The 21,449-nt window shown below is 48.9% G+C and overlaps 1 protein-coding gene across 1 annotated transcript; it reads left to right on the top strand.

Moving 5' to 3' along the window:
- Positions 1 to 165: 165 nt before the first annotated feature.
- DNAAF1 (dynein axonemal assembly factor 1) lies at positions 166 to 20,534 on the top strand (the record flags this gene model as incomplete). The annotated part of the gene is made up of 11 exons (XM_079723867.1): positions 166 to 301; positions 3,009 to 3,144; positions 3,596 to 3,687; positions 5,547 to 5,768; positions 5,906 to 6,072; positions 8,267 to 8,388; positions 12,146 to 12,312; positions 12,889 to 13,179; positions 17,272 to 17,381; positions 19,051 to 19,107; positions 19,992 to 20,534. 11 exons carry the CDS (start codon positions 166 to 168, stop codon positions 20,532 to 20,534), a joined length of 2,043 nt encoding a protein of 680 aa, XP_079579993.1.
- Positions 20,535 to 21,449: the final 915 nt, after the last annotated feature.

Raw genomic sequence — 21,449 nt, 5'->3', positions numbered from 1 at the left:
CCCCGGCGTCGTGAGTGCGCGTGCGCAGCGGTTGCCGTGGGGACCAGGGAAGCGTAGGGCTGCCAACGACGCAAACACAGTGGCCTGGCGGGCTGGGGGACGTAGTGATCCTACACAACCGGGCTTCCCCACTGCTAGGGGGTGTTCAGTGTTTCCGGAATGAACATGCACCGCGAGGCCTCGGAGCCCGTGGCGGACGGGGGAGCGGAGCAGGACTGCGCGCGGGAGCCGGGCTTGGAGTCAGCCGTGGAGGAGTCGGCGGGTGACCACGGGAACGCAGGCCAAGGGGGCCGCAAGGAAGGTGCCGACAGCCGCCCCAGGGAGGCGAGGGGGGCGACGGGCTGCGCCCAGCACCACACACCTAGTCTTCACAGCCAGCAGTAATAATAATAATAATAATAATAATAATAATGGCGGCCCACACTCACTAAACGGTGCGTGCCGTGCGCTCACTGCATTCGAGCCATACACCCTCCCTCTGCGGTAGGCACTCCTCTCCCCGTTTCAAACAGATGAGGAACCTGGAACTTAAAGAGGTTATAGAACTTGCTCCAAACAGATTACCCTCAGCCAGTCAATGACAGAACAGACTCACGCCTGGACAGTCTGACTCCAGAGCCCAAGCCCTCACTGAACACACCATTCGCCCCACCGCCCAACTTTTTAATGTTTTGAATGTTTCTCTTTATTGCCGTCACCATGTAAGATCAAAAGCTCTCTCCCCCTCTAGACGGCAAGCTACGTCAGGGCAGGACATCCTGATTGAACTGGCAGTGTCCAGTCCAGTGCCTGATCTACGGTAGACAGAGTGAATGACGAGCTGGTGCTTCTGAGGTCACTCCTCACCAAAGTTTTCCAGAATGGGCTTAGAAAGCAGCCTCCCCTCCTGCTTGGCTTGCACTGTGAGGGAAACTTTTTAGGGACTGGTAAAGAAACTACTTGATTTGTGTCTCATGTTTTGAACCCAGCCAACAAATATATCTTGAGCATTGACTGTCCAGGCAGGCGGTGTAAGAGTTGCTGTAGGGAAGCCATGTTGCTCTGTGCACAGACACAGGTTTGAAGCCACTCCTGCTGGGTTCACACTACCCTTCTGCAACTTGCCGGTTTTATGGCTGTTTGCCCAGAGCTTAAGCTCTCTATAGGGCAGTCTCCTCTTTTGCAAGCGAGATAGTTATAATTAGAGTGTCTGGCATACATTGGGCCAGTAATAAATGGTAGTTCTTGTTATTAATATAACCAATCAATTATTATGTATATTGAGCACCTAGTCTTTATTCTTTTTTTTTTTTTTTTTTTTTTTTTTGCGGTATGTGGGCCTCTCATTGTTGTGGCCTCTCCCGTTGCGAAGCACAGGCTCCGGACGCGCAGGCTCAGCAGCCATGGCTCACGGGCCCAGCCGCTCCGTGGCATGTGGGATCCTCCCAGACCGGGGCACGAACCCGTGTCCCCTGCATCGGCAGGCGGACTCTCAACCACTGCGCCACCAGGGAAGGGAAGCCCACCTAGTCTTTATTCTGCAAACCTTTATCTGGTGCCTCTTGTGGCTGGGCATTATATGCAGTGGGAAATGGGAAATTATAAGATACAGTCCCACACACGGAGTGTTTAATCTCATTTGGTAGTCCACAGGGACACCAAGAGAACAGCAGCAAACAGCCTTAAAATTAAGTGCATTTGAATCAGCCAATTTTGATTGACCTTTAAAAAAAAAATACGTGCATTTGAACGTGTTCATTTTCTTTCTACCAAAGATATTCCCATCATTTTTGTTTCTTCTTGTGTGTTTTTTGAGAGCTTTTCTTTAAATTGAAGTATAGTTGACTTATAATATTATATTAGTTTAGGTGTACAACATAATGAGTCAATATTTTTATAGATTATATTCCATTTATAGTTACTATAAAATATTGGCTGTATTCCCTTTGCTGTACAATACATCCTTGTAGCTTATTTATTTTATAGATGGTAGTTTATATTTCTTAATCCCCTACCTCTATCTTGCTCCTCCCTCCTCTTTTGAGAACTTTTTAAAAAGAACAGAGAACATTATAACAAACACCCATGTATCACCACCAAGAATTGAAAATTATTAGCATTTGAATCATATGTACCTCAAGTCTTTTTTTTTTTTTTTTTTTTTTTTGCGGTACGCGGGCCTCTCACTGCTGTGGCCTCTCCCGTTGCGGAGCACAGGCTCCGGACGCGCAGGCTCAGCGGCCATGGCTCACGGGCCCAGCCGCTCCGCGGCATGTGGGATCTTCCCGGACTGGGGCACGAACCCGCGTCCCCTGCATCGGCAGGCAGACTCTCAACCACTGCGCCACCAGGGAAGCCCTGAAGTCTTTTTTTAAAGAAATAAAACATTTCAGATAAATTTGATGTTTTTTGCCCTACCCTGCCTCTATTCCTAGTCCCAGTCCCTTCTCCCCACCTCCAGAATTTTGTGTGGGTTCTTTCAATCTCATCTGTCTCTCTCTCTCCCTATCCTATCTATCTATCTATCTATCTATCTATCTAAAATGTGTCCTTAAACAATGCATAGCATAGGTTTGTGTGGGTCTGATTTATGTAAATGATATCCTGTGCTTATTATGAAACTTGCTTTTTTCACTCCATATGTGTTTCTGAGAATTATCCATATTGATTGACATAGCTCCAGTGCATTCTCTTCCAAGGCAGAATAATAATCTGTTGCTTTATTTAACCAGTCCCTATGGATGAACATTTGCATTGTTAATAGGTTTGGGCTGTTACAAGTAATGCAGAAGTGAATATCTTTGCACACCTCTCCGTGTCCAGCTGTACAAGAACACAAGAGGTTTTATCAAAGATCTGCCTAGAAGTGAAATTTTCATAGTCCTTATCAGTGCTTTAAAAATCACTGTGATACATTTAAAGAGTACCAGTTCCATGCTAAAAGCAGACAGTTATTCATCAAGTTGAAATTGGGGGACATTTTTTATACATTTCTCGATCTCTATAGAACCAATCTCTTTATTTTACAGAAATTAATGATCCTAAGGAAACATGCGTGGGTCCTTCGGACACTTCCTACCTCAGCAAGCAGAAACACAGTGGTGATAGCTGGTCAGATGGTCGCTTAGCGCAGCAAAGAGATGACAAAGAAGATCGTGGCCCCAGGTTCGTGGGTGTGCTCTTGCCACTCACAGCACTCTTTTACCCACTAAGGTGGATGTTATAATCACCCCTTTGTCCAGATAAGGAAATTGAGGCTCATAGAGATTAAACAGTCGGCCCCATGTCTGAGGATTTAGTAGCAGAGTCAGGATGGCGTTGCTCTGTGGCATAACTAACCACAATCTATACAACTTTAATGCTGGACCTGGAGAGAGAGAAACATTGGTAGTTCTCGATGACACAAAGGTATTTCTATTAGAACACACTTTGCAGTTTTTGAGAAGGCTGAAAGTCACAATATTGGATGAGGCCCTGAAAGCTATAAACAAAGTCATCGGGCATATAGACTATTGTGGAATTTGTGGACAGAATGGATGTGGCAAAGAATTTATGGGATATAGTTTACAGCTGACAAATTGAAATACATTTCTTGTTCATGTTTTTCATTCAACAGAATGACTAAAAATTTTCTGCAAAAACTGTGCAAGCAGCACAAGCTTTATATTACCCCAGCACTGAACGATACACTGTATTTACACTATAAAGGTAAGGGTCTGGTGGAGGTGCTACCTCATGTCTGGTGGAAAGACTCTAGTGGTTTTAAGAATTACTTGCAGGAATCATCTGGTGTTCTTAACTTATATTTAAGTAGAAATTTCAGAGTTTAGTGGAGATGCATGGAAAAGCAATAATATTTCTTTGAAGAAAAAGTCTTACGTGACTGGAGTTAATATGGGTTCAAGGGAAACACATTGGTATCTTTTATTTATATTTGCTAAAGGACTCATACTTTTTCGAACTAGTAGCTACTTGTAAATACTTTGGGCTTGGGAGAGTTACATTGTGAAGGACCGTGTCGGTGTCCAGTATCACACATAAACTTAAGTTCAGGTTCATAGACAGGGCTATTCTAGCAATGAGGAAGCAGAGTGATAACTCCCAAACTCGTGCTGAATTTGGGATGGCCACCCTGCTTCATCAGACCATCTTTACGTTCATTTGTTCAGTAAATGTTTACTGAGAGCCTTCTGTGTGCCCGGCAAGTGCTGAAGATACAGAGACGGATATGGTAAAGATGCTTTTGGTGTCTTGGGGGACAGGGCGGCCACCGTGAGAAGGTTCACACTATGCCAGGGAGATTCCTGGAGGGCTCCAGCAGCACAACTACTTTAAAGGTGTGGAACGACCCCTAACTGGTCTCCTCACCTCCACGTTGCCCCCTCCAAAATCCTCCACCCAATGTCTAGGTGTAACAGTGATAGGATGACTTAGGAGGGCAGACCCCAGAGGACCAATATTTAAGAGGTGGGAAGAAGAAGAAGACACAGTGGGTTAGACCAAGTAGAAAGAATCAGAGAGGCAGAAGAATTAGGAGAGAGATATGCCCATATTATCTACTGCTGCCTAACAAATTATCCCCAAACTTACCAACTTAAAAAATTATCATTATTTGATATTGTTTCTGAGGGTCAGAAATCTGCGAATGACTTAGCTGAGTGGTTCTGCCTCATCATTGCTATTACCCTTTTTTTTTTTTTTTTTTCTTTTTTTGGTGGTACGCGGGCCTCTCACCGTTGTGGCCTCTCCCGTTGCGGAGCACAGGCTCCAGACGCACAGGCTCAGGCAGCCATGGCTCACGGGCCCAGCCGCTCCGCGGCATGTGGGATCATCCCGGACTGGGGCACGAACCCGTGTCCCCTGCATCGGCAGGCGGACTCTCAACCACTGTGCCACCAGGGAAAAACGCTATTACCCTTTTTTAATAAAAACTTTTGGTTAAAACTTTTCAGGCAACAAAACAAATGACTTTGAAAAAGTTTTGGTAATGGCAGGTGCACCGTGAATTACAAATCTATAAATGAGTCACTCAAGGAGACAAAAATGTTTGTTTTCCTCACCTTAAATGTGGCTCATAAAACTGAAAAATACCGTAAAACCAGACCCGAAGTTTGGACTGGCTTCAGGTACAGCTGGATCCTGGTGCTCACCGCCTATCTTCACGAGGCTGTTTCTCCCCTTTCCTTGGCCCTGCTTTCCCTTGGTGCTCATTCATTTCAGACAGGTCACCCCTCACTTCCCCCCACTCCCAGGCGAGAAGGGAAGGTGGCTGCTTCAGTGTTAGGCTCCACCCTACCAGGCTGGCAATTCTAGCAGAAAGTTACCTCTTTCCAATGGAGCCAGCAAAGCTCCCCAGGATTCATGAAGGTTGGCTCCACTCGGCTAAGTTTGAACAACTCCCCGCAGAGAGCCGTGGGGTAGTATCCGGACAAGGATGGCCCTCCAAAGAGGCAGTGGTGTAACTGAGGAAGGACATGTGGATGCTGGGCAGATAGACAAAAAAGAGGGTGACCCCTGTGCCTCTGAGTGTGTAGAAGCTTAACCAATGCCCCCTTCCTCCCCACTAGGCTTTGACCGCATCGAGAACTTGGAAGAGTACACAGGGCTGCGTTGTCTCTGGCTGGAGTGCAACGGAATACAGAAAATCGAGAACCTAGAGGCCCAAACGGAACTGCGATGCCTCTTCTTGCAAGTGAACCTGCTCCATAAGATCGAGAATCTAGAACCTCTGCAGAAACTGGATGCTCTCAACATCAGCAACAACTACATCAAGACCATTGAAAACCTCTGTAACAAGGCCCTGCCGTGGCGGGGTGGGGGTGGGGGGGCATTCTCTGGGCCCCCGCGGCCACCACCGTTTCCTAGCGGAGGTTCTTAACATTCTTTTCCACCCGTGTCGCTTACTTCTGCTGACTTCCCCTTCCAGCCTGCCTGCCGGTCCTCAACACGCTCCAGATGGCCCACAACCACTTAGAGACCATGGAAGACATTCAGCATCTCAAGGAGTGTTTGAAACTCTGTGTCCTTGACCTTTCCCACAACAAGCTGAGTGACCCAGAGATCCTGAGCATTCTCGAGAACATGCCCGACTTGGTAAAACACGCACACGCACACAACTTGCGTTATCCTGTGTTCTGTAGACAGCAGATCTCTTTTCTCTTCCCCTCCCTCCCTTCCCCCTTCCTTTCTCCCTGCTTTCTTAACACCCATCACACTCTTTTTTCCTCTCTGTATTTTTAGCTGGAGTGTTTTAAATGCCAGATGCTGTATCGTTTCACCCACAAATATTTCAGTGTGTATTCTTTTTTTTTTTTTTTTTGCGGCACGCGGGCCTCTCACTGTTGTGGCCTCTCCCATTGCGGAGCACAGGCTCCAGACGTGCAGGCTCAGTGGCCATGGCTCATGGGCCCAGCTGCTCCACGGCATGTGGGATCTTCCCGGACCGGGGCAAGAACCCGTGTCCCCTGCATCGGCAGGCGGACTCTCAACCACTGCGCCACCAGGGAAGCCCAATAAATAAATATTTTTAAAAAAGAAAGAAAAAGCTAGGATAAATGCTTGTTGTTTTTTTCTTCTTTTTATGTATTCCTTTTCAGAGAAATGAGTCAAGAACGTAGGAACCTCTAAAGGTGACAATGAGGCTGAACCTCTAAAGGTTCACGTTATCATCGTGAACACAAAGATTTATAGATATGGTATTTGATATGACTTAAGCCTTGCTGTCATTTTAATTTGGGGTGATTGAATGGTCCCATCTTCTGGCCTGTGGCAACCCCTCCAGGCAGCTCCTGTGTCCTTTAGACTCAACTCCAGCAGCCTTTGATGACTTCCTTGCTTTTTAGTGTATATGTGTTGTCAAGTGAACTAGGAAAAAATATTCCAAATAGCACACAAAAAACTTGAGTTCACTGTTTACTGCTTAGGGTATGGATAAGAAAGAAAAAGTAAGTCCATTTAAAGAAAAACAATAAGCAAATCATAGTTCAAGAACAATCTGTAGAGCAGAGTGTCACCAAAGACTAATTTAGAATTTATATTATCACCAGTATATGGTGATAATATAAAGCTGTATTATAATACCTTTTTTTGGCCTGGCTGCCATAACAAAGTACCAGACTGAGAGGCTTAAACAACGGAAATTTATTTTCTCATGATTCTGGAGGCTAGAAGTCCGAGATCAAGGTGTCAGCAGGGTTGGTTTCTCCTGAGGCCTCTCTCCTTGGCATGTAGATGGCCATCTTCTCCCTGGGTCCTCATATGGCCTTCTCAGTGTGTGTCTCTGTGTCCTAATTTCCTCTTCTTACAAGGACCTATTGGATCATGCCCCACCCTAATGACATCATTTCATCTTAATCACCTCTTCAAAGACTCTGTCTCCAAACACAGTCACATTTTGAGGCACTGGGGGTTAGGACTTTAGCATATGAGTTTGCTGGGGGGATGCAATTCAACCCCTAACAAGAACAGTCTGCCTCGTGGTCATTTTGTGATGGCTTTTACATTCTCCATACACAGGCGGCCCTTTAGTCCCTGCCCCTGGGGCACAGTGCTCCCCTCACTCAGCCCCACAGAACAGGTCACTTGAACCAGTATATTTATTTTCCTGAACAAGAAAAATCACTTTAGATATGAAAAACATTTCACCAGTTCAGGCAAACCGATGTTAAATGTTTCACCCACATGTCACCTTGACCATTCACCTTCTTGAGTTTCATCGGCAGGAGGGGAGGTGACAGTATTTAAAGAGGGGTGGGGACGGCGCACTGGCACTGCTGTGTCGCTTTCCCTTTCCTGGTCCCGACTTGACATCCAGAAGACCTATAAGCCTGGCAGTAGATAAGCAGGCACTTTGCATCCTATGCCCTCAGTCACCACTTCTTATCTGTCTAGCTGCCGTGTACATTTTCTTAAAATGGGTCCTGGCTGGGAAGGACAGAAAATGATCAATTGGAGATTAATTTCAGTAAAAGATATTGGGCCAGCAAAACTAATGCAATCACTGCCCTTGGGTAAAGGCCTCAGGAAGTGTTTCCCAGTATTGTTCTGGAAGTACAGTGAGATTTAGGATCTGAAGTTCAAGTGTAATAGAAGAAAGGGCTGCCCAGGTCTCGGGACAGTTCTGATGGCACAGAAACAACGAAAGCCTCTGCTTTCTCTGATACCGTCTTCATGATCTGATGTCAACACTCCCTGTTTATTTATTTATTTTCAGAGCACTGCACATATTAAATGTTTTAATCGCATCCATTTTTCAGTGATTAATGTGGCTCTGCCTGTGTGCTTCCAGCGTGTACTGAATTTGATGGGAAACCCAGTGATTAGGAGCATCCCTAATTATCGAAGGACAGTCACTGTTCGACTAAAACATTTAACATACCTGGATGATAGACCAGTTTTTCCAAAGGACAGGTAAGGAAATGAAAAGCCTTTTGATATTACTTAATAGGGAATAGTTGAGCATGCTCAATATTAAACTTGTTAAAATTTCTGATTTTTGAGCATTTCCACACATCATTAAATATTCCAGTGAAATAGGTTTAATGGCTTACATGATTGTTTATAATAGGAAATTCCCTGTTTTTGAGCACTTATTCATAGATTTTTCATAATCCTTTGATAATTATCCTTCTATATAAGTCTCTGATCTCATGGCCGGTTATTTCCTTAGGATGGAACCCTGAGTTGTACTATTGGATTAAAGATAAGGACTGTGGTTTGAGACTTTTAAAAGGTGTTTTAAAATATTTTCTAATTGTTTTCTAGAATGTTCGTATCAACTTATAACTTCCCCAGACACAGCCATGTAAACAAAACAAAACCTTTGCCAGGCCAACTGATGACTGAAGGTGGTACCTCGCTTTATTTATTTAATTTTTATTCATTCATTTTTTGGCTGCATTGGGTCTTTGTTGCTGTGCACAGGCTTTCTCTAGTTGCGGTAAGCAGGGGCTACTCTTCATTGTGGTGTGCAGGCTTCTCATTGCAGTGTCTTCTCTTGTTGCGGAGCACGGGCTCTAGGGCACAAGGGCTTCAGTAGTTGTGGCTCACGGGCTCTAGAGCACAGGCTCAGTAGTTGTGGCGCACGGGCTTAGTTGCTCTGCGGCATGTGGGATCTTCCTGGACCAGGGCTCGAACCCGTGTCCCCTGCATTGGCAGGCAGATTCTTAACTACTGCGCCACCAGGGAAGTCCCAGTACCTCGTTTTAAATTTGCATTTTTGGGTAACTGATGAAGCTGGTCATTTTTACTACCTTTGTCGGGCATTTATGTTTCCTTCTCTATGAGTACTGCATTCATGACTTCTTCCCAGTTTCCTTTTGGGGGGATGCTTTTTCTTACTGACTCATAAGAGCTCTTTGCATATCAAGAATATTGAACCCGGGACTGCCATGTGTATCATCACTGCTTTTATCTGGGTTTTTAATTTACCTTTTTTTCCTTTTTGGCCGCGCGTGGCTTGCGGGATCTTAGTTCCCCTACCAGAGATCAAACCCTCGCCCTCGGCAGTGAAAGCAGAGTCCTAACCACTGGATTTCCAGGAAATTCCCTTAATTTACCTTTTGACTGAGGCCACTATTCATTCATTCCAGCTTAGAATAAAACTTCAGTAACTGGGATGGCCTGAAGGGAAGTGCAAATCTGAATTTTCCAACACTTAAAAAGAAACGTAGCTGGTAGTATGTTTTTTTTGCTTTTTTGTTTTTTTGCTGTACGCGGGCCTCTCACTGTTGTGGCCTCTCCCGTTGCGGAGCACAGGCTCCAGACGCACAGGCCCAGTGGCCACGGCTCACGGGCCTAGCCGCTTCGTGGCATGTGGGATCTTCCCGGACCGGGGCACAAACCCATGTCCCCTGCATCGGCAGGCGGACTCTCAACCACTGCGCCACCAGGGAAGCCTCTCCAGGCTTCTTTTGATTTCCATTTGCATGGAATATCTTTTTCCATCCCCTCATTTTCAGTCTGTATGTGTCCCTAGGTCTGAAGTGGGTCTCTTGTAGACAGCATATATATGGGCCTTGTTTTTGTATCCATTCAGCAAGCCTGTGTCTTTTGGTTGAAGCGTTTAATCCATTCACATTTAAGGTAATTATCGATATGTATGTTCCTATGACCATTTTCTTAATTGTTTTGGGTTTGTTTTTGTAGGTTCTTGTCTTCTGTTGTGTTTCCCACTTAGAGAAGTTCCTTTAGCATTTGTTGTAGAGCTGGTTTGGTGGGGCTGAATTCTCTTACCTTTTGCTTGTCTGTAAAGCTTTTGATTTCTCCATCGAATCTGAATGAGATGCTTGCCAGGTAGAGTAATCTTGGTTGTAGATTCTTCCCTTTCATCACTTTAAATATATCATGCCACTCCCTTCTGGCTTGTAGAGTTTCTGCTGCGAAATCAGCTGTTAACCTTATGGGAGTTCCCTTGTATGTTAAATGTCAATTTTCCCTTGTTGTTTTTAATAATTTTTGTCTTTAATTTTTGTCAGTTTGACTACTGTGTGTCTCAGTATGTTTCTCCTTGGGTTTATCCTGCCTCGGACTCTCTGCACTTCCTGGACTTGGGTGGCTATTTCCTTTCCCATGTTAGGGATGTTTTCGTCTATAATCTCTTCAGATATTTTCTTGGGTCCTTTCTCTCTTTTCTCCTTCTGGGACCCCTATAATGTGAATGTTGGTGCATTTAATGTTGTCCCAGAGGTCTCTTAGGCTGCCTTCATTTCTTTTCATTCTTTTTCTTTATTGTGTTCTGTGACAGTGAATTCCACCATTCTGTCTTCCAGGTCACTTATCCATTCTTCTGCCTCAGTTATTCTGCTATTCATTCCTTCTACTGTATTTTTCATTTCAGTTACTGTATTGTTCATCTGTTTGTTTGTTCTTTAATTCTACTAGGTCTTTGTTAACATTTCTTGCATCTTCTCGATCTCTGCCTCCATTCTTTTTCTGAGGTCCTGGATCATCTTCACTATCATTTTTCTGAATTCTTTTTCTGGAAGGTTGCCTATCTCCACTTCATTTAGTTGTTTTTCTGGGGTTTTATCTTGTTCCTTCATCTGGTACATAGCCCTCTGCCTTTTCATTTTGTCTTTCTGTGAATGTGGTTTTCGTTCCACAGGCTGCAGAATTGTAGTTTTTCTTGATTCTGCTGTCCGCCCTCTGGTGGATGAGGCTATCTCAGCCCATATTTTCTTGATCTATCAGTTGATGGACATTTGGGTTGCTTCCACTTTTTGGCTGTCGTGAACAGTGTTGCTATCAATGTTCGTGTGCAGGGTTTTGTGTGTGGACATTTGTTTTCAACTCATTTGAGTAAATACTTAGGAGCATGATTGCTGGATTATATGTAAGATTATGTTTGCTTTGTAATTGCCAAGCTGTCTTTCATGGGGCTGCACCATTTTGCATTCCCACCAGCAATGAAGGAGCATTCCTGTTGCTGCACATCCTTCCCGGCATTTGGTGTTGTCAGTGTTCTGGATTTTAGCCGTTCTATTGAGTGTCAAGTAGCATCTCATTGGTTTAATTTGCACTTTCCTGACGTCCTATGATGATGAGCTTATTTGCCACCTATCTTCTTTGGTGAGGTGTCCAGTTCTTTTGCCCACTTTTTAAAATGTGTTTCTTCATTTTTGAGTTTTAATAGTTCTTTGTATGTTTTGGATACAAGCCATTTTTCAGTTATCTTTCTCGCAGATATTTTCTCCCAGTGCAGTTCATCTTCTCATTCTTTTAACCTCTTCCCGTTTTTAAGTCATCTTTGTATTAATGAGTTGCAATAGGTTTTTATATATTCTAGATACAACCCCCTGATCAGGTATATGATTTGCATACCCATTCTGTGGGTTGTCTTTTATTTATGGTACTCTTTGCATGACACACGTTTTTAATTTTGGTGGAGTCCAATTTCTCTATTTTTTTCTTTTGTCACTTGTGCTCTTGGCCTCATATCTGGAAGGCTTTGCAAACCATTAGATTTAAAGATTAAAAATGTGCATGTGTTAATATGTATCCTTGCAGTCATATGTCCTGTGCCTTTAGTTTGATTTTGGGGAAGATGAGCAACTTTGGTCAGATAGTATATGTTTTGGATTTATGTCTAACCTGTGACAATTCAAACCTCCCCGATTTCTGGGGTGTTCTTGTTGCTTTGTTTTTTGTTTTTAATACTCCTAAACAGAGCTTGTGCAGAGGCCTGGGCACGAGGAGGGTACAAAGGTGAGAAGGAGGAGAGACAGCAGTGGGAGAGCAGAGAGCGGAAGAAGATCACAGACAGCATTGAGGCCTTAGCCGCAATCAAGCGCCAGGCTGAGGAGAGGAAACAGCAGAAAGCAAGCCAAGAGCAAGGTGCATGCTTGAGACACAAGGAGGACCCCGAGTTCCGTTTAGATTAAAAATCTGGGCTGTTGAACTCACAGTCTTTCATCTTGGGGATTGGGGGTGGGGGGTGGGGACCATTCGTTCACCTGCAGATCCATCTTCCCTTGACCTCATGCAAGGACGGTGCTGGGCCTGCTCATCCGGAGCCTGTGCTCCGCAATGGGAGAGGCCACAGCAGTGAGAGGCTCGCGTACCACAAAAAAGAAAAAAAGCTTTAAGAAAAGTTAAAATGAACAGCTGAATTGTCTGTTTAGATCAGATGGTTGTTAATATTTTGGCACACACAGGCACACACACACACAGTCTTTCCTGTTCTGCTGACCCATTTGAAACCAAAGGCAGACATCGTGGCCCTTAACCCCAAATACCTCAGCCTGTGTCTCCTAAGAGCCCCCTGCACAGTTTTCTAGTGGCTGTGTCCTGTGCCGGCAGTGCATGCGCTAGGCATCCCCCTGGTGGACTTTCAGCCCGTGTATTTAGCACCTAAACAGCACTCTGATGACCATCCCGGCAGTTCACTGCAGGTCCCCCTTGTCCTCCCAGGACGTTCCCAGCTCACTGTGGACTTCTGCTCAGGGGAGATGCTCACGCCAGACAGTGCCGGGGACTTGGGTGCCAGTGTGGAAGGGGAGGAAGTGCCTGAAGAGGACAGAGAAACGTGGCAGAAGACGGAGCTGTTTGTCAAGGAGAGCTTCGAGGCCAAGGACGAGCTATTCCCAGAAAAGTCAGAAGAGTCGAGTCTCCCGGAGGAGCTGCCTGTGGATCCTGACGGGGAGCCAGGAAGGGCGCTCCCTGCCAAGGCCCTGTCACCGAGCCCCGGAGCTGCCTGGGAAGGTAGGTGGTTGAGAACAACAGGGGTGTAGATGGGCCAGCACCCATCTGGGGGCCTCGGGTTTCCACTTCTGACTGCTGAGTCTGCGAGTTATCTAGAACCACAAGGGGAGCCAGGACTGCATTTCTAGTATCAGCTTCAACAAGGTGCAAAGAAATGGGTGAGACGCTAACAGTGTATTTTATCTAACCCAGTACATCTAAAATATAATAATTTATATCATCATAAAGTTATTCATGAGATCCTTTCCCTCTTTTGACACTAAGTCTTCAAAATCCAGCCTGTATATGCCACTTATAGCACATCTCAATTCACATGCTCACTTTTGAATGGTTAAGGTGAAATGCAGCTCTATGAAAAGAAGCAAGTTGTTTTGGGCTGCTTCATTTTTTCAATTGAAATGAATTAAAAGTAGATACAATTAAAAATCCAGCCCCTCAGGAGTACTGGCCACATTGCAGGCACATGGCCGTAGCTACCACAGTGGATGATGCTGATCTAGAAGGGAAGCCCACTGGCAGGTTCTTGCCAAGTTCCTGGGGTCCTGCTGACTAACAGATAAACCCAGGACTCGGCCCTGGACACTTCCCATTACTGCTGTGTCTGTGCAGCCCTGGGAGACCCGAACCTTCTGTTCCCAGCCTGAGCAGGATTTGAGGTCCATCTGGGGAGGTCAGCTGGTCTGGCCCCCACTGTCTGGGAGAGACCTCGAAGTAACCCTAGTCTCTAGACTGCCGAGGGGGCAAAGGCCACACCCCAGGGCACCAGAGATGGGTGAATTATCTTTCCCGCTGAAGATAATGGCAGGGCAGACTATCCTCAAAGATTAACTCAACTGAGCTCTATTTTAATTATTCCTTTCAAAACCTTACTGGCCACTCCATACCCCCAAACAATCAGTGCTCCATTATTCACTGGGATTTACTCCCCACCCCACTTTTGTTCAGTAACATCTGAAAAATTTATCTTGTAGCCTACAGTCTTTAACAAGATGTCTGTGGGAAATAGAAATGCACCTTAGGAAGGAGGGGTGGTGTAGGGAGTGAGGTGACCTGTGACTGTGCTGCCATCCATGGCCCTGGCCCCCATCAGGGATGCTGGAGCTCATGAAGTCCCCAGGGGTTCCAGCAGGCGAGGCAGGAGCAGTGGGCGGAGAGCAGGGAAGGAGCAGGAAAGCGCGTGGGATCTAAACAGCCACAGCCACAGGGAGAATAGGCTCCCGGGGAGGGGGACACGCCCTGCCCACCCCTCCGATGCCCTCCTCACACTTGTCGGGTGGCTGCTGTGCCGCTCCTCTTCTGACTTTGCCATGAGACTGCGGCTGGAATGCATCTATGAGAAGCGTGACTTGTCTTGATTTAATTTCCCTTGGGAGGCACTGAAGCCCTGCTTTCTATGGCTCCTGGCACCACTTTGCTGCATGGGATTGTAGACCCTCCAAGACCTGGTCACTCCTTGGTTTCTGGGAGAGAATTTCTACTAGACAAGGGTCACGTTTTCCCTCAAGCTTCCCACAGGTGGCGATGTTATAGGTTTTATTATTTTAAAGGGGCACTAATCATGTATTAAACACACGGGGAAAAGAGCATCCTCTGAACTACTGATGTAGGTGTTGGCACGTGTATTCTGAGATCCAGATACAAGGTTTTGCCTGCATCCTCACTCCCCCTCTGGTGAGTTTTTTGCCTTGAAACCGCACCTAGCCTAGAAGCAGAGTTTTCTATGAGTGAAACCATCAATTGCCTTCCTGAACGAAGGGCACATTTAACAAGGAGCTGGCAACCTGCGGCAGGTCGGAAGAGGGAGGCGCAGCCAGATGTTTATCTAACATGTCAGCCAAGGCCATGACTTCCAGCTTAGCCTCCCCAGAATCCCACGATCAGGTGCTCTCACCATTAACCCATGTTACTGAGTTGGCAACTGGGGCTCAGAGAGGTGAAGTAACCTGCTCCACGTCACAGAGCAAGTGATAGTGGGGCAGAACTGAAGCCAGATCTGCCCGCAGAGACCAAGCTGGTCTCCACCTCGATTCACTGCCATCCTCCCTGCTTTTAAGCCCCCACGGCCTTTGCTGCCCACTCCTCCTCCACAGTCCCCTCCCTGCTGAGCTAAACCCTCTGGGTGTCCTGAGTCCCAAGAGGGGAGCTGGGCTGTCAGAACAAGGAGGTACCTCTTCCACGCAAGTTACTCAACCTCAAAAAAAGCAAATCTAAATATAAAAGCCACGTTTAAAAAAAAATCACTTTTCCATTTACCTTTCTTGCGTGGCGCACAGTCTTCCCTTACAAGTCACAAGGCCTAGTGAAGGATGCAGGAAATTAGGAGATAAACGGTACGAGCAGCTTTGCTGCGTTCCCTGGGCTCATTCTCTCTCATCATGGAGTCAGGAACCAGGGGAGGCTGCCTGGGGACCGAGTCAGGGCTCGGAGGCTTGAATAGCTCCCCATCCCGACGTTGAGTGTAAACAGGACCGGGGGAAACGTGATGTGAGCGCATACCGTCGCGGAGACACACGTTTCCCACCTCTATCTGATGACACTCTGTCTAGAGGAGCCTTAGCTTCCTTCCAGTGGTCACCAGAACGGCACAGAGGATGACACACGCGTTTCACTAAAACACTCTGTGAACAGGCGAGGCAGCGAATTTTCTAGACAGACACCCTGAGGTCAAACCCAAGTCCAGCCCCTTAACCAGCTGGGACACCTCAGGCAAGCCATAAAACCTCTCGGAGCCCGTTCTAGCCCCTGCGAAGTGGGAACAGTCTCTGCCGTGGATCGCATGAGGCGACGTAAGGAACACGCCCAACAACTAGTCTCTTCCCTGCCTCACCTTTTCCTGGCACACAAAGCCTAAGCAGGTAGGTTTTAGGGAACAAAGGGACTTGGCAGCTGCCTGGACTAGAAGCTTCTGCTGGCTGGGAAGCTGGACGCCACGGTGCCACGAGCAGGACACAGGGGTCCGGGGGAAGGGCTGGTTGGAGGGGAAGCAGATTACTGTCGTAATTAGAAGCTATGAAGCCACGGGCACAGCCAAGTGCAAGAGACCACGACAAACCGGCCCTGGGAGGTGGGCCTGGAATCGTCCACAGTAGCGCCAGAAGCCCCTGCCCACTTCCTTATATCATTCTTTTTTTTAACGTCTATTTATCTACTTTGCTTATTTTATTTTTTCTTTATTTTTGGCTGCTTTGGGTATTCGTTGCTGCACATGGGCTTTCTCCAGCTGTGGTGAGCGGGGGCTACTCTTCGTTGCGGTGCGCAGGCTTCTCATTGCGGTGGCTTCTCGTTGCGGAGCATGGGCTGTAGGCGCGCGGGCTTCAGTAGTTGTGGCATGCGGGTTCAGTCGCTGAGGCTCGTGGGCTCTAGAGCGCAGGCTCAGTAGTTGTGGCGCATGGGCTTAGCTGCTCTGCGACATGTGGGATCTTCCCGGACCGGGGACTGAACCCATGTCCCCTGCACTGGCAGGTGGGTTCTTAACCACTGCGCCACCAGGGAAGTCCCCCTTGTTTCATTATAAACGGGTGCCCCAACGTGGCTCTCGAGTCAAACTGGGCATGGCCAGTCCTCAGGGCGGACAGCAGACCAGCATGTCGTGAGCAGAGCGGGGCCATTCATCTCTAATCATGGAGACTGGAGAGGAAGCAGAGGGCAGGATAAGAGGGGCCTGGGGGAGGAAGACAAGCCCTGTCTGGACTCCACGTTCCACAGGCAACCCTGCGGTGACTTCACAGGTGTCCCTGACACTTGTGCAGCAGGAGGGGCCGTGGAACTTGGCCTCTGGCACCACAGCCTTTCTTTCTTCATCTCCTGGCCCATCAGTCGTGCCTTTTCCAAGGCTCCTGCATATTCTTCACGGATTCCTGGCTGGTGCTTCCATCTCCAGGCTCCAGAAAGGGGGCAGCTGTCTCCCTTTCCTTTCAAACATAATCTTGTCCTAAGCTGGGATTCTTGTAGCTCCTGTCACAGGGGCTGGAGGCTTTCAGACCCGAGGGCTTTGTCCTTCCTCTTGGAATCGCCTTAACCTCAGGTTTGCCCATCTGTCCACTGTGTATGAAACTAACTCCAAGACTAATGTAACTCTTTGTTGTTCCTTAGAATCAGCTCCCCAGACTGTGGCCACTGAAAGTGCATCAGGTACAGAGCTCTGTAGAGCTGAAGATTTGGAAGCCATCAGACTGGAGATGAAGGAGAAGCTCTTCATTGAGGTACGTAATTGGTGCATCTGCAGAGAAGTATCTGCGGTACAGCCGGTATCAGATCAGACACAAAACTTCCAAATCCTCGCTGCCCAGAGTGTGGCCCTTGGGCCAGCAGGCATGGTCTCCCCTGAGGGCTGCTAGGAAGGCAGAACCCCAGGCCCCACCCCAGACCCACTGCTCAGGACCTGTAGTTAATAAGCCCTCCCCCAGGGGGGTCCGTGCCTGTGCACCTCCAAGACTGAGAAGTGATGGCCCAGGTGAGTCCCCTTGAACTATGTCTACAAAACTCTTGACGTGTTTTCCCCAAAGAAGCTACGCTGAAAGCAGCCCTGTCTGGCTGGCCGTACACAGAACCCTTGAGAAAGCCGCACTTGATCATCAGAGCCTCATCCTCAGTGGACAGCTGCCCGTCTTCCTGGCTTGGAGGAGCAACGGCTCCTGTTCCCTGGCCTGACTGTCCAGCGGCCCGTCCCCTGGGGCTTGTTCAGTGAGGGGCCGCCTGACCTTGGGACCGATCACAGCCCAGAGCACGGCCCTCCTCCCTGAAGCCCTTCCGCTCTGATAACAGTCTGACATGCTATGCCCACAGGAATGGGTCTCTGGGGAGGTACACACTTTGCCATGACCCCGGGGAACGGTGCTTTGGTGGGGTGAGGGGTGGGGGCCAGCGCCCCCCACCTGTAGCCTCACACCTTGCTCGCCCAGAGGACGGCCCGCCTCTCTGCCCACGAGTGAGCTCCTTCCCTTCAAGCCTGTGCGCAGCTTCGCCTGCCCCCGCCCGCTTCTTCCATCAACTCCTACATGGGTGTTCCATTCCCAACCTCACAATTTCACGTAGCTCAATAAGTGTTCAACCGAGTACAGCCAATATTCAGAGTGGGTTTCTGGTTTTCTGGGCCTGCATATACATATGACAAAACAAAATTGGGCAATTCTTCCCTAACATGTGATAACTGACCGTATACAGGACCCCAACACGAAGCTAGTACTGACCATTCTTCCTCTTTGTCCAGCACTATTTTAAACACATCTTGTTATCAACTGACTTAACCCCTCCAACAACTCTAAGACATAGGTACCACCGTCATCCCCATTTTACAGATGAGGACATTGAGAAACAGAGAGGTTAAGCAACTTGCCCAAGGCTCCACAGCCAGGCAACGATGGAGCAGGAGTAGCAACCCAGGCAGTGTGGCTCCAGAGCCCATGCATCTAAACACACACTGTGCCTGCCTCACACGCTGGACGGGGTGCTATAGATGAAGATACCCCCAAACACAACACAAAACAGAAAAGCCCCCCAGTTTGGGGGAGGTCCAGAATAGACTCGTTTGATGCCACAGAGTCCTAAGACGAATTTGTGTGTAGGAGGTACGTCTCCCCCCGAGATGAACTGGGTGAGTAACACCAAAGTGAAGTGGAGAAAAGAGGTGGAAATTTTTGAAACATGTCACACCTTGCAAATCTCTTTCACTGATCAGATCCAGGTACCTGGTGTTGCCTCGTGTGTGTGTTTCGAGCGTGCACGTGGCCTGAGTGGTCTGGGTCACTCCGCAGGTCCCTCCACACTCTGAGCACGTAGTGCAGGCTTGGTTGGCTGTGCGGCCGCGTCTGTCCCGTGGACCGGGCGTTGGGAGCGTGCCCTCCTGCTGACGGGGTTTGTTTTCTCTTCCAGGACCTGCCTGACTTGGAAGACGTGGATGCAGGCGGATCTCTGGGAGACCAGCACAAGGTGACCTCTCACACATCCCCCCAGCCCCACCTTCCCTTCCAGCCCTGTCACTGACCAGGTATCTCGGGAAGTTGCACGCCCTTTGTGCTTGAAGCCTTCTCACCTCACCTAAGGAAACGCGGCTGTTTACTGTTGCTCCCCTCTCTGAGGTTTCACAACTAGCCACTTCGGGTTTTTTGAACAGGTCTTTTATCACTGATTTTTAATAATCATGTTCTGTACATAATTATCTGAACATTTTTTCTATCCTTTTGATGTATCTGTACGTTCATCTAGTGAATGTCTGTACCACAGCGACACACGGGCAGGGGAAGGGAGGGAGGAGAGCATAGAAGGCCCTATGGGGACCTCTCCCAAGGTGGCCCGACCCTCTTCCCTCTGGCCACGCTGAGAGCCAGTGTGGGCCAGCCCCGGGGGCCCCAAGGAGAGGGAAACCTAAGGTGTAACCTCAGGGCAGGAGCTCGTCATCGAAGGAGGGACACAGACACAGGGGACCACAGTTCCGTGGGGGCCTGACCTCCAAAGCGCGACTAGGTGGCCGGGTGAAGGCGGAGCCCGTCAGAAGCCAAGGCTCACAGACGAACCATTCAGGGACCCAGGAGGGTGGTGGTGCGGCACGAACAGAGTGGGTGAGGGCCGTGCCACACGGAGACCTGACGAGGACCTGGGGGCGTGGAGACCTGGCTGCAGAGCTCACCATGGCCTCCGGGGCTCACAGACGGCTGCCAAGGAGCGTCCATCCTGAGGCCCGACTTTCAAGCAGCGAGTGCTGTGCTCCCTCGGGCCCACAGTGTGATAGATTAAAAAAGCCGAATTAGCATTGTGCATTTTAGAGACTATTGTGAAAGCGGAAATGTTCAAATACATCTTTTTTCTTTTAACAGAAGATGTGCTTTCCAAAGATTACAGCCATCTCGAGCCTGAGTGACGACAGTGACCCTGAACTAGACTACACCTCACTCCCAGTGCTGGAAAACGCTTCCACAGACGCCCCTTCCAGTATATTCGCAGTCTCCAAGGACACCTCCAGGAAGGCCGAGACGGAGACGCCCTTTACAGGCATATTTAAAGCAGCAGCAGAGAGGGACTTGGCAACCCACAGGAGAGACACCAAGGCCCTTCGCCCACTGATTCAGGAGCTGAACGATGACGAGCCTTCAGGGCAACCACCCTGGCCCCCAGCCTGCAAAAGGGAAGCCGCGCCAGCCCCGTGCATTGAGGACAGGGATGGGGACCTGCTTCTGGCCTGCACTCCAGGTACTGTCACCCAACTTTCAAGGCTACAGGGGCCAAAAGCTTCTCGGGGGGAAATGGACTGTGGACCACCCAAACCCAGAGCGGGTGGCCACCTGGGCCTTTGCCCTAGGAATCCCGTGTTCTCAGAGGGGGTCACTCACGACCTCTCCAGAGACCACGGAGATCGCTAGAGCATGTTCCTAAGTCGCCAGCCGGGGCCAAGGAGCTGCCAGACCGACCCCCTCCCCGACCTTCCCCATCCTTGGCCCCTCCAGACCAAGGCTGCTGAGGGAAGGAGGGGACCGGTGATACCGCAGCTGGGAATATGGGACAAAATGAGGGTGACAGCTGGCCGGAGGGTGTGGGTCGTCCACATGAAGGCCCAGGACCGGGATGAATGACTGTGAGATGCTGCTGGCCGGGAAGGGAGCTTCAGCAGGCAGGGACGGCGCCCACAGTGCCCAGATGGGTGGGACCGGCAAAGCCACACCCTGACGTGCCCGCCGGCCTGGCGCTGGGGCCTGTGCCCATGACCAGGGAGGGGCACTTTGGGGGAAGCTGGCTAGTGCTTGCTGGTCACGAGCGCACTGGGGGCAGCTCTGTGTTCAGCTTTGTGCCTCCGGGTATCCAACTCGGGGAGCCTGTTGCACGCACACGACTCCCGCTGTAATCCACACTGGACGGCAGCCAGGCTTCTTGCTGAACACCAGCTTGCGTGGCTGCCCCAAGGCCTGCGCGCGGGAAGGGAGGAGGGCCGGCCGCACTTTCCACGGACACCAAGTTACCCATTTCCTGGCTCTTTAGGAAACAGCCCCGAAAAGGATGAAGTCCAGTCTGAGATGGAGCCTGAGGAGTGCCCGGAGCCCAAGGCCAGAGAAGACTGGGACTGAGCCCAAGGCAGCCCCTCTGCTCTTGGACTAACAGGGCCTGACCCCCCAGCAGGGGCAGGTCACCCCCTTGGCTGGGCTCCCCTTCCCTTCCAAGAGTCGCAGTTACTGAGGGCGTGCAGGGCCCTGGACACAGACGGCACTGTGCTCCCTGCTCTCAAAGCCTCACACGACCCCTGGTTATTTGCAGTATAAACCATGTAACTAAATGTCTCCCTT

Source organism: Hyperoodon ampullatus (genome assembly GCF_949752795.1).
Source record: "Hyperoodon ampullatus genome assembly, chromosome: 18".
Classification (NCBI taxonomy): domain Eukaryota; kingdom Metazoa; phylum Chordata; class Mammalia; order Artiodactyla; family Ziphiidae; genus Hyperoodon; species Hyperoodon ampullatus.
The sequence above is the reverse complement of the archived record's forward strand: the minus strand, read 5'-3'. Positions and strand labels throughout refer to the sequence as shown.